The following is a 13,272-nucleotide window of genomic DNA, read 5'->3' as shown; positions in this document are numbered from 1 at the left end:
GTTCCAGCGTTCCCAGCGAGAACCACGACGCTGGCCTTCACTGGGAGCTGTGGGAAGGAACGTGTGAGAGAGGGCTCATTCTCACCCTAGCCAAAATATTCTATAAAATGTGCAGAGATCTGTTGGACACAGTGCTGGCTTTCTCTTGCTGTCTGTACTCAGTGCAAGACCTGACACTCGTATCTCCACCTCTCAAGGTCTGTTGCCTGCTCCAGGTATGCAGTTCATTCTTCCCTCTTGTTCTCTTATATATTTATTAGGTTAGACGTATTTGATTCAAAGATAGTTGAGCCCCAGCACCTCTAGTGTAGATAAAATGTCCTTACCATATGGAACAAGTTTTCAGTTCATATACCTTTTGGGGGAATTTTGCACTCCCACTACCAAAGCCCCGAAGAAAAATGCATCAATTCTTGGCTTTGGGTTCTGTGTAGTTCTTCCTTTTTATAAACCATTCAGTCTTCTAAAAAACTGACCCACTTGTTTCTGCGAAATTAAAAGAATGATTTCTTCCAGCCACATGGACACAGATAAAGATGAACAGGGATCACCAAACTTTAGCACTGGAAGAATTTACTTTCCTTGCTATGGCTCAATCCTGAAAAGCTGAATAACCTAGGGTCTTTACTATATAACACTAGGGTCTTTACTGTATATTATAAGTATATGATTTAATTGAATAATGAAGTTATAGTAGCATATCAGAACTGTGTGTTTTGTTTGAACACGGTGATTTTCCACGTTTATTCAACTTTGCTGTGTTTCTTGTGTGTTTGTTGTGAACCCCCAGGTGGGTCCTGGAGATCCCCTGGAATTACAACTGATCTCCAGATTACAGAGATCAGTTCCCCTGTAGAAAAATGGCTGCTTTGGAGGGTAGAATCTGGTGTCGTCCACACGGGGACAGGACTTTGTGGTTTCTCGGTTGCTGGTGTAGTTGCAGATTAAGTGCAGCAGCAGCAGCAGCAGCCGCTGCCGTGGGGCTTCCACATGGCAGATTTCCCCACAGTTTCCCTGCCCAAATGCCCCAGAAGTAGCCACCCCTGTCCCCTGGACTACCAGGGCTTTGAGTTTTTAAAAAATAAATCAGCACTAGAATACTGTTATACTGATATACCATTGCAACAATAGGAGCACCAGGTTCTCTGAATTTCCAGTCATTAACCCCTTCCCTTGAAAAAATATGCCTTTTCCCTTCTGTCTGCAAGAGAAGGGTATAGAGACTGACATTTTTTAAAATGACAGCTGGGAATTCAGAGAACCTGTTGTACCTACTATTACAATGGTATATCAATACAATAATATTCTAGTGCCACTTGGTTTTTTTTAGAAAAATCCCCCACCAGAGGAAACGTCTGCTGCAGGGACAGGGTTAGGGGAAGTGGCTGTCATGTGAGCTGGAAATGTCAGATTTTAACCCATTCACACAGCAGCCATCCAGCCTTTGCTGTGATCTTTCTGAAAACTTTGGAGCAATGCAGGTTTGAGAAAGATCAGAGAAAAGACAGGGGAATCCCTAGGTAGGCACAAATGCACATCTATGCAAGAGAGAAGCTGGGAAGAACCCCACTTCTCCAAAACATTGAACTTGGGGCAGACCCTTCCGTAGAATCCAATCCTTGTCGAGCTTCCTCCTTTCTCAAAACTCCTCCCTTTGCAAGCTCCACCCCCAGATCTCCAGAAGTTCTCAAGCCGGAACAGGAGACAACCACTGTGTTCGCCTTTGCTAGCATTCCCACTCTAGGCTGGGAAATTCCTGGGTATTTTGGGGGGAGGGAAGGCCATGGTTTGAGGAGGGGAGGAGCCTCAGTGGGGTATAATGCCGTACGGTCTGCTCTCCAAAGCAGCCATTTTCCCCAGGGAAACTGCTTGCTACAGTCTGGAGATCAATTGTAACTCTGGGAGATTTCCAGGCCCCATCTGGGGGTTTGGAAAGAAGTAAACAACCATGATGTATTATGCCAAAAAAAAGTCTCTAAAGACCAGAAATTTCTTTTTCCAATATTTCAGTTTACTGGAAGAAATTCAAACGCCATCAACACAACAGATCATGCATATGATCTCATTTCGTGTATAACTTTTTCAAGGGGAGTAGCGTTGAAATACCTATATTTAATTACAAAAATATAATTCTATTATTAGTATTAGCAAGAGACTAGCACAAGGCTGTACAAACAACAGACTGATATATAACATACTTACAACATTAATCCATTTGACAAACTCTCTGGTAGTATCTCGTGGTGACACTCATCAAAACCATGAGTGCAATGTAAATTCACTCCTCCTATTTACTTATACATATCTAAAACCCTTAATTGCTGCCAGCCGGCTGCTTGCCAGACCTGCATCTTAAAGGGTCAATTCCCATTTACAAAGGCAAAATCCCCTGAGGAGTCGAAAAACCAAATGAGGTTTTACACACTTTTTAGATATGTATAAGTAAATAGGAGGAGTGAATTTACATTACACTCATGGTTTTGATGAGTGTCACCACGAGATACTACTAGAGAGTTTGTCAAATGGATTAATATTGTAAGTATGTTATATATCAATCTGTTGTTTGTACAGCCTTGTGCTACTCTCTTGCTAATACTAATAATAGAATTATATTTTTGCAATTAAATATAGGTATTTCAACGCTACTCCCCTTGAAAAAGTTATACACGAAATTAGATCATATGCATGATCTGTTGTGTTGATGGCGTTTGAATTTCTTCCAGTAAACTGAAATATTGGAAAAAGACATTTCTGGTCTTTGGAGACTTTTTTTGGCCTAATACATCACGGTTGTTTACTTCTTTCCAAGCTTCCATCCCGTGATCTCTCTCTTTGTTTTGCCCCACCTGGGGGTTGCCAACCCTTGCCTTTGCGGAGATGGCGAGTGCAAATAGGCGGCTAATAGGCAGCAAGGATTCCAGCAGTACAGCCAGGGCTAGAAGAAAACAGGCCGAGTGTGTGGAACAGTCTTGCTACCTACATTCCACAGAGGGAGGAGGCAGCCTGAATTGTCATATCACTTAATTTGAATTTGAGATGAAGATTAGTTTTAAGAAACCCAAATCCAGTAGAGGAGATGATATAGTTGTCCTGGATTGTATTTTTCTCATTTCTCAACTTTGGCGAGGGGGACTCCGGCCTTCAGCACATAATAGCACATCACGGTAGAACTGCTCGTGCTCTATGAACCTGCCTGCCCATTTGGGACTGCTCTGAGATGCATACTGTGTGGTGAGCAGTCTCTTTGCAGGACAGAGTAGCTTCTCCCCCATTGTAGGTCATGGCAATCATTTTGCAAAAGGCACAGGCTTTTTCTGCCCCAAATATATAGAGGGATTGGTCTAACAGTTAAAGCTGGTGAGCAGAAACTTCTTGCAATGCACCTATTGATGGACTGTGCCATTTCGGACAACAGGGAGTTAAAATGTTGGAATGCCTGCACGAAATACTTCTGGTATATATAAAACCAGCATGTAAAGTCCTGTCAAGTCACAATCAACTTATGGTGACCCCAGCAAGGGGCTTTCAAGGAAAGTGAGAAGCAGAGGTGGTTTACCATTGCCTTCCTCTGCAGAGTCTTTCTTGGTGGTCTTCCATCCAAGTACCGACACTGCTTAGCTCCCGATAACTGATGAGATTGGGCTATAGCCATGCCACCATCCCTCTCCAAGGCACTTCTAGGCTAGCTTTTCCCCTTTCATATTCATCTAGTGTGGTTCAGGAGTATTTTAGGCCAGGAGGTATTTAAACATTTTAATCCCATATGTTGTCTAAAATGGTAGAGTCCAGCAACAAGGCACATCACATGGGGCTCCTGCTCACCTGTTTTAGTTCCAAAAGGGCTGAGGTTATGAGTCCCCACCACCACCATCTTCTTTACGCATCTGTACGGCAGTATATTCAGTTTGCTCCCTGTCCCAGTGCTCACCGTTGCCTATGGATGAGTCAGACTGGAAGGACTCTGTGGAAGGGACGTTGGCAGATTGGGCGGCCAGCTGGTTCTGTGGGATGCCCACCTGACGCAGGTTCTCACCCTCAGAATTGGCCCGACGCAGCTGAGAGATCAACGGGATTCTCTTCTCAGGCTGTCTGACACGGTCACCAACCGTGGCCGTGTGGGCTTCATCAGCATGCTGCTGTGAATGGCTGCGTAGGTGTGTAGAGAGGCGCTCCATGGTGGTGCCAATCTTCCTGCGTACAGCCATGACAGGGGACTCACTGGATCCTGGCTCTGACTGCAGGCTGTCTGAGTCCTTTTTCTCCTTGGACACCAGGCCCCTGGGAAGCCGCTGGCCCTGGACGGTGGTTCCTCCTGCCTCCTCCACCTTGACCTTCCTTCTCTCAGCGGGGGGAGTGCGTCGGAGTCGCATTGACATCCTGCGAATGAAGCCAGTTTCTTTCTCCACCTCATGCAGGTCTTGCACTGAATGAGAGCGCTCACCGAGGCACCGAGAGGCCGCGGACTTGGACAGCTCTACCGGAGCACCCACTGGGCCTGGCCGGTACATGCCTTCTTCCCGCACCAGGGGCCAAGCCAGCTGCCGCTCCTCTGACCTGGAAAGTAGCTTACGGCCCCTGCTGAGGGAGCCTTCCCAACTTCTCTTGAACTTGGTCTCAAACACCTCTTCAGAATCAATGTCCGGGATGTGTTCCGTACTAGAGGAGCGAGCTGGGACAGATGGCTCTTGGCCAGATGCCTGAGCGGCCACCTTGGCATAGACAGCCGTGTGGGACTGCATACCTGCTGAGGGATCTTGGGGTACACTTTCTGAGGCAGCAACGGAAGAGTCTGCTGCCTCATGAGCTGGAAGCATGATGGACTGCATCACCTCAGCATAGGCAGAACGCTTGGGTGCTGAGCTGCCAGGAGAGGGCGAAATTGGTGTGAGTGGTATTGATTCCCTTGGGGGAACTATGGCTTTCACAGGTGCTGGGGTATCAGGTTTGGCCAATCTGGCCAGTAGCTTGTCCTCAGAGCCTCTGGCTGTTGGTCTCCGCAAACTAGGCCTATTACTAGGCTTTGTTGACTCTTCAGTCTCAGGGGTGGGTGGCTTGGAGGGAATCTCATGTGGTGTATGTGGCCTGGACTCATTCAGAGCCGAGAGTGATGGTGTCTCTTTCAATCTCTGGGCCTCAGTGTGTGCCAGGGGGATTTCTAGTGGTGCTCCAGAGCGGCGGTGCAGGATAACAGGCTCCCCATCCCCTTGGCTGAAGGAGCTGCTCTTCTGGAGGAGGCGCCCCTCAGGGGGAAGCTGCTGAGGAGCTGCCTCACTAGATGCCGCGCGCACCATCTTATGTCCAGGGGACAGCTGTTTCTCCAACCTGGGGGGCCTTGGCACCTTCTTCTCAAGACCGAGTGTCTCTAGTAGGGGTCCTCGCAAGCCACTTAATTTGCCATCCACAGGGCTGCCACGTAGTAAGCGCTGGCGCATGAGCTCCAAACGCTGAGTGTATTCTTCCTCAGGCAAACCACCCTTCCTGTGGTACAATGTCCCAGGGCTGGGGCTCCGGGAGGGCAACTCCATGGAGGCTGCCTTGGTCAGTCTTTTGCGGGAATGAGACTGATACTCGGCTTCATCTGAGGGAAGGCTAAGCAACAGGGCGCTATCTGCAGAACTGCCACGACGCAGCTCTCCCTTGCGGGAAGTCTTCTCTGATGATTCTGGGGAATCCAGACTAGAACCTTTCTTCAGGGCCTTCCTGGGGTACTCGGGCCTCTTCCTGGAGTCATGAGCCTCCTCATCAGAACCGCTAGGCTCCTCAGCTTCTGTGGAGCGCTTCCGTGGCAACTTACCCTTTTGCCTTCTGACAGAGGATTCCACCTCTTCCTTCCTCTTGGTGTGCACTGCCGCTCCCTGTCCCTCATCCTGCCACTCCATAGATGTACCTTCTTCGTCCACTGGAGTACCATTTGGGCCCAGAGGCTCATCATCTGTGGGGATCTCCGTGAGGGACATGCGAGAACCAGAAAATTCAGGCTGAAGGGGCATGGGGATATAGGGCAACTCTTCTGGGTCATCAGAGTCGGAGGACGAAGACAGCACTGAACTCTCCTTGAGGAGGCGTGGCACAGCGATGGACAAGTGGCTGGATGTATCCTCCAGAAGCTCAGGGATGGGTCGTGGCACCATGTTGCACTTGTAACTGATCTGGGAGCGCTGGGAAGAGAAAGCATATTTGAGGGAGGGGAGAAACAGGCTGGAGGGCAAGCCCCAGTCACACCCCCACCTTCTACTACAAGGCTTTGCCCTCTCAACATGTGCCAATGTACCCAAGGATACTGTCCTCCCCCTGTGCTGGGGGCTAGAAACTACAAAGAAAGCATAATACGGGAAGAACTTGTTTCAAGAGACTGTGTGTGTTGGGGGGGGGGATTTAAAAATGTACAAAGTATCCTAAGAGTTATATGGAAAACTACACTTTATGAACAGTGGAGCATATTTATGATAGATCAAGACAATGTGCTGAGATCAAGCACCCTGGTTGATTACACAAACCCATTTTATTTTACTTTATTTATTTTGACCTCCCCTTTTTCCCCAGTGGAGGTCCAAAGCAGCTTATATTGTTTGCCTCTCCTCCATTTAATCTTCACAACAACCTTGTGAGGTAGGTTAGGCTGAGAGTGTGTGACTGGCCCAAGGTCACCCAGCGGGCTTCCATGGCAGGATGGGGATTCAAACCTACCTGGGCAGATCCTAGTCTGACTCCCTAAGCACTGACACCACAGCCGATTCTGAGATTATAGAAGCTGGCAGGATTCCCCTGATTACAAGACCATTGCATTCAAATGGGTTAGAGGGTCAAACTCCCCACCCAGTAGATGCCATGGGACACACACACACAAAGTTTTGATGGGGCAGATGGCCAGCAGTAAGACCAGGGGTTATTTTCTAAAACCACTCATCATCAAACCTCATTGAGCTCCCTTGCACGTTTTAGCCCCCTTAACAAGCACCCAGCTGCCCCCCCCCTTACCAGCTCATCCCATCGTAGGCTACAGCTCCCAATTTCTCACCATCTAGGCCTCCTTTTTGTGCGGTACTGCTTGCCCTCCAAGATGCTTATTGTAGCAACATAGCCCCCCCCCTCCACCAAAACATCTTTGTCACCCCCAAGTCTCCTTTTCCAATGAGCAGTGGAATATCTTGCCTATTTTATGCCCTTACTCACTGCAAATGCTGGCCGATGGCACATTCCACATTTCTAGGCACCTACACCATTAATTTAAATGGAATGGGAGGGAAAGATGGGTGCTCGGGAAGCAGTAGCAAACCTTTGCCCTATTAGGAAAGGCATTGCTTCCTAGTCCTAACGATGGTTCAGTAATGAGTGTGTTCCAAAGCAGCAAAAGTGTTACAAATGTGTTTGCGACATGTTATGGGGGGCACATGCCCATGCACTGGGACTCACCAAGGCTCCCCCGGCTTGTTCTGTAGGCAGCCTGATCTTATCCTTCCCCTCCCCTCCCCATTCTTGCTCATTTAGAAGTGTGCAAGTTCTAACCCACCAACCTATTAACTGCCACCACTTCAACGGCTGCCTCCCAAGTGATCTTCCACCTCCAGCACCAACTTTACCTGCCACCTTCTACGAGATATGAAGAGCCTGAGATGATCAGTGCTGATGCTCTTGCCCTTTGCCAGTGTCTGAAAGGAAGGGAAATGGAAGCAGGCTCAGGCATTCAGAAAGAGCAGCCTTTGTTCTATGTAAACGAGGCAAGGGGCTGAACTGGAAGGAACCCCCCTTCTAATTCCTCAAATTTCCTCCTGCCCAAACACCCCCCCCCCAAACAACAACAACAACCCAGCACAAGTGTCACTGGTTGGACTCACCTTGAACCAGGGATGTTCTAGGGTCTGCTCTGCATTGGGCCTCCTGTTTAAAATGACAGGAAGGAATCAGGGTGTGGAAGTGGCATTCACTGGACTAGACTAAGGGAAGGCTAAGGGACTAGACTAAAGGAAGAAGAGCTTGGCCTGATTCCTCCTTTTCTCCCAATGCACCTTGCTCTCCAGAGTCTAATCATAAGACCAAATAAGGAATCGTCTGGCTTTTTAGGATAGCTGACGTCCTCACTGCTTGGACAGAGTGGTATTAATACTGACATATGATTTCCTAAAGGGAAGTGATTATATCACCTAGGAACTTGCTAGCACAAGCAAGGAAGTCATGATGACTGTATATGATTGTCGGGGGAAGATTGCCCACAAGGCGTTGGGGGAATCTCTTTCCATCTGAGGAGATGGAGGACTGGGTGGGACTCTACTTGCGACCCATTGAGAGATGTTTTTTTTTCTTCCTTCCCCACTAGAAGCCTGGGTTCCACTTTCTGCCTCAGTGAAGGCAAGGCCTTGCTCTGCATAGTCTGTGAGAAGGAGTATGGGAATCTTCCTGGTCTCACAACAGATGCCGGCCTCTCATCCCACCCCATGAGGAACCTCATAGGACCCAGTTACTCACAGGTGATCATTGACCAGCACTTTGATAACAAAGCCTTTTGCCTCTCGTGTCAGTCCTGTGAACATGCTCTCCTCAAAAGCTACATTGTAGTTGCGAATGTTCATGAGCGTGGTCTTGTCGTTCTCACCCACAAATGGGGAGATCCCTGTAAGGCTATCAAGGGAAACAGAAAATTCTCAGCAGAATAGCCAGTAGGTAAGTCTGGGACACATTCTCTGAAGCTTCTGTGCCCAGCGTGCATGGATGCAGGCGTGGGAATTCTGGAAAGGCAGCTTTTCAAAACCCCAGTTTCCCACCCCCATATCAGAGGAGTTAGGCTCTGTGGACAGCACTCTGCCAGGTGCATAAGGGTAGAACAAAGAAGATTGCAGTCTTGCTCTTTGTGGAACCGGTTAAATGTGATTTAGCGTGTATGGGAAAGGCCTGGACAAGCCTAGTGAAATTTGAGGCTTACCATAGGTACGTGATGACTCCCACTGGCCTGTAACAAAGAGAAGAGACAGAATTTCGGTGTTTGCACAGGACATCCTAGGAGCCAAGTTACATGGATTTGTTGGAACCTATGCTTGGCATTCCTACGAGAAGACGCCTCAGGCTAGAAGACTGTGTAAACCCACACGCTTCTTTTGGCGTCATTCCACAATGTCAGGCCGTTCTAATGCCTGCACGGTTTGGATTTGCCTAGCATGCCCTCATGTCCCAAGTTGGCCTTACACAAAAATGAGACATGTGCTCGCCTCTAGCAAATGGCAGTTCCCGATCTGCCAGATCCCAGGTGAAGTAAGCGGCACAATCTGTGCCTCTAAGACACCTCTGCTTTTTTGACATGCATGCGCATGCGCACACACACACAGCCTCTGCGTGTAATGTTCTTCATGCAAGCCAACAGTCAAGAGCCCGATATCAACGAAGAAAGGTTAAAACACTTGGGGCTCTCTAGCTTAGAGAAACAACGGCTGAGGGGTGACATGATCGAGGTTTATAAGATCATGCACGGGATAGAGCAGGCAGAGAAAGAAGTCCTTTTCTCCCTTTCTCACCATGCAAGAACTCGTGGGCACTCCATGAAATTGCTGAGCCCATTAGAATGGATAAAAGGAAGTACTTCTTTACCCAAAGAGTGATTTACACATGGAATTCACTGCCACAGGAGGTGGTGGCACCTACAAGCATGGATGGCTTCAAAAGGGAATTAGATAAGCATATGGAGCAGAGGTCCATCAGTGGCTATTAGCCACAAGGTATAGATAGGGGCTCTGGGGCAAGTGATGCTCTGTCTTCTTGGTGCTTGGGGGGGCCAACAGTGAGAGGGATTCTAACGTCCTGGCCCCACTGGTGGACCTCCTGATGGCACCTGGTATTTCTGGCCACTGTGTGACACAGAGTGTTGGACGGGATGGGCCATTGGCTTCTCTTATGTTCTTATGTTCTTAAATGCCCTGTCTTTCTTCTCTTAGCAGTCCCAGAACACTTTCTCACATACAAGCTAAGCACATCCATAATCAAAACATGCTCAGTACTCAAACTCAGGTTCCCCCCTTTTTAGTGTGCTCCTTTCTGGTATCTTCGTTCAGAGACACTTAAGGTACATGCACAGAGACATATTACATCATGCAGTGTCCTCTGTTTACCAAACATCGGTGACAGTGGAGACAGGGCTCTGGCTGATGATCTCGGGGCTTACAAATTCAGGGGTGCCATACTTGCAGTAGCGTGGCTCGTCTGGAGTCAGCTCCTGGGCATTGCCAAAGTCGCAGATCCTCACCTGATCACTGCCTGGTTCAGCCAGCAGCAGGTTTTCAGGCTGGGGAGAAGAACAGGGTGCAGAAGCAGTAAGGAAGGTGCCCCAGTAAAACAGCTGTTAGCTTAGCAAAAGTCACCCACAACAGTGAAATGTCTGGACCTGAAGCAGGCTCTTACCAGTGATACCGTCAATGTCCAGACATAACATTAATCCACAGGGGCAGCCATGTTAGTCTATGGTAGCCGCGAAAGCAGGAGTTTACTTGCCGGGACTAAGCCGACTGCAGCTTAATCCAGCTAAGACGGAGGTCCTGTACCTGGATTGTAGGGGGCTGGGACAGGGAATCAGGCTCCAAGCCGAGCCTTTGATGGGGCCCTGTTGGTCCTGGCATTGAGGGTGAAGAGCCTGGGGGTGCTACTGGAGGCCCAGGTCAGGCATTTGGCCCCATATCTTACTCCCCAGGACCCAGTGACAGTGATCCATGTAATGGTCACTTCCAGACTGGATTATTGTAACTCTCTCTACGTGGGGCTGCCCTTGACTCTGCTCCGGAAGATGCACCTAGTCCAGAACGTGGCAGCGCAGGTGTTGATGGCGATGCCTGTGTGGGCTCTAGCTCTCTAAACACATTGGTTATATTCAATTCAGAACAGAAACCTTTATTGGCATAACACATTGGTTATAAACAAACATGTGATTTAGTAAACAGTATTAACCCAGTAAATACTGAAATAGAAGTGTTTTAACTTGTAACATCCAACACAGAGTGACCGCGTCTGCTAAGGGCTTGGAAAAGCAGGGGGTCTCACACCTCTGGGGGAGTTTTCACTTCAGTGGGTCCCCTGGAGCCCTGGAACCACTTACAGAAACAGCTGCTGCCAGCGTTCCCTCTAAGCTGAGTTAGTGTGAGCTAGCTCACAGCTTTATAGCCTCCAGCTCACACATTTTTGTCTTAGCACAGGAAGGGATGGCCCCAGAGTAAACTAGTTTATGCAGCAGCCAAATCGCTCGCTGACAACTTTCATGCCAGTAGCTCACAAAGTACAGTTTTTGCTCACAAGACTTCACAGCTTAGAGGGAACATTGCCCCCCACCCCCACTTGGCAGCCCTAGATGGAGCTCTTCTGCTGGGCTTTTGGTTGAGGCAGCGGGAGCCCCCACTTTGTGGCTGACCCCACCAGCGGCCTGGACCCTAACATCTTAACTCTCCCACCACTGTTGATATGGTTCTATCAGAGCTGGCATGGTACTTAGGAGTATGGCACTTTATACTGTTGTTTTAATTTGGTTTTACACTGTTGTTACCTGCCCTGAGCCTGCCCATGTGGAGGGCGGGATATACATCCAAATAAATAAATACATTTAATCTGGTTCAGTGAGCTTTTTGCTGGAATACATGTTGTTAGTCTTCAAGGCACTGCTGGACTTCGGCTCGGTCATGGAAAGTTCCATCAAGTGGCAGCCATCTTGTGGCAGCCCCTCTTGGGGTTTCCAAGGCAAGAGACCAGCAGAGGTGGTCTGCCACATTGCCTGCCTCCCTGTAGCGACCCTGGGCTCCCTTGGTGGCCTCCCATCCCAGTGACAGCCAGGGCTGACCCTCCTTCGCTTCCGAGACCGGACGGGACTGGGCTGGCCTGCTGATCCTTTTCACCAGAGCACTGCCTACAGTTAACCTTGTATTTTACAGCCCATTCAAATACATAATTTGGTATTTGGTAAAACTTGTTGTTGTTGTTCAGTCGCACAGTCGAGTCCGACTCTTCGCGACCCCATGGACAATCTCCCGCCAGGCTCTCCTGTCTTCCGCCGTCCTCCGAAGTTGGCTCAATTTCATGTTCGTTGCATCGCTGACACTGTCTAACCATCTCATCCTTTGCCGTCCCCGTCTTCTTTGACCTTCAATCTTTCCCAGCAAAACTACACACCAGCATTTATCTAGTGGTTGCAAGAGAAAGGAATCCACTTCTTCCTCAGGCAAATTGCCCTTCTGGTTAATCCTCGTGCTTCTTTACACTGATGAATGTGTCCCCACCACTGTTTATGTCCTTCCTCTTCCTACTTGATACTAGAGCTATTTTGATGACCCATATCATCTCCTGGGAAGCCTCTGAGTTTTCTTGTCAGATCACCTTCCATCTGCTCTTCAATATGCTAAGCAGCCGGAGTTTCTGAATGAGGTAGAGGTTTTCCTGCCTCAGGGCAGGACTGGCTAAGCCTCTGTAGGGCCCCTTCTGAATCTAATTTGCACAATCACTGTCCTACTTTCTCTTGCCTCTGGCAGAATTCACATCCCTTGGATTTATTCTTTCCTTCTACTACCCCCCAGAGTTGGAGCCAGGATCCTGCAGTGTGACTCTGGGGTCTGCCTGTACATGGAGATGCTCCGTGAACCTAATAAAAATACCGCTATTAAGGGAACCATTCTCTATGCTTCCCTCAGGGCTCTTAGCTGTCCATTCCCAATATATCCTCCACTCATTCAGTTCTCAATGTGGTGAAAAACCCAGAACTCCTAGAATGTTTTGTCTTTATTAAGTAATGTGACTGAAATGATCTTCTGGAAGCCCCTTGTGCTTCGCCAGGACTCTGTACTTGTCCATTCCGCTTCATTTTCACTACTGAGGCATGATTGATATGTTGCTAAGTAGGAGCCATTTTGGTATTATCTGGTCACCCTGGGTAATGTCCACTGGGAGTAACTATGTGGAATGGAGAGCTGCCCCTGTCTATGTTTAGCCCCAGCACCATCATTCTGCAGGGCTGTGTAGTTCTGGTAAGAGAAATAACCACATAGCTAATCTCCTGCATTTGACTCTTCTCCTCAGACATAGCTGGGACAGTATGGGACAGTATGAGGAAAAAGTCAGGAGGAGATCAGCTCCAACCAAGACACAGATTGGTGGTTGCTTTCTTTACACATGTTAGATTTGCCTGGATCTGGCAGAAAGTGTCATATTCCTATAGTGCACTGCAGGGGTCGTTTCGTAGAAAAAGTGCTAGGGGAACTCATTAGCATAACTCATTAGCATATGCCACACCCCCTGACATCACCGGAAGTGTGTCAT

The 13,272-nt window shown here is 48.5% G+C and overlaps 1 protein-coding gene across 1 annotated transcript in view; it reads right to left on the bottom strand.

Moving 5' to 3' along the window:
* The window catches only part of SPEG (SPEG complex locus), a 186,536-nt gene that overhangs the window by 27,631 nt on the left and 145,633 nt on the right, over positions 1-13,272 (bottom strand). The window contains exons 25-31 of the mRNA XM_015426902.1: positions 10,095-10,267; positions 8,918-8,944; positions 8,464-8,616; positions 7,836-7,878; positions 7,581-7,649; positions 3,929-6,158; positions 2-47 (exon numbers count right to left, since the gene is read on the bottom strand). Of these exons, the coding sequence (XP_015282388.1) occupies positions 2-47; positions 3,929-6,158; positions 7,581-7,649; positions 7,836-7,878; positions 8,464-8,616; positions 8,918-8,944; positions 10,095-10,267 (2,741 nt within the window). The remainder of the gene's footprint in view (position 1; positions 48-3,928; positions 6,159-7,580; positions 7,650-7,835; positions 7,879-8,463; positions 8,617-8,917; positions 8,945-10,094; positions 10,268-13,272) is intronic.

Source organism: Gekko japonicus, unplaced genomic scaffold (genome assembly GCF_001447785.1).
Source record: "Gekko japonicus isolate JY-2015 unplaced genomic scaffold, Gekko_japonicus_V1.1 scaffold104, whole genome shotgun sequence".
Lineage (NCBI taxonomy): Eukaryota > Metazoa > Chordata > Lepidosauria > Squamata > Gekkonidae > Gekko > Gekko japonicus.
Note: the sequence above shows the minus strand (reverse complement) of the source record. Positions and strands in the feature narration are given on the sequence as shown.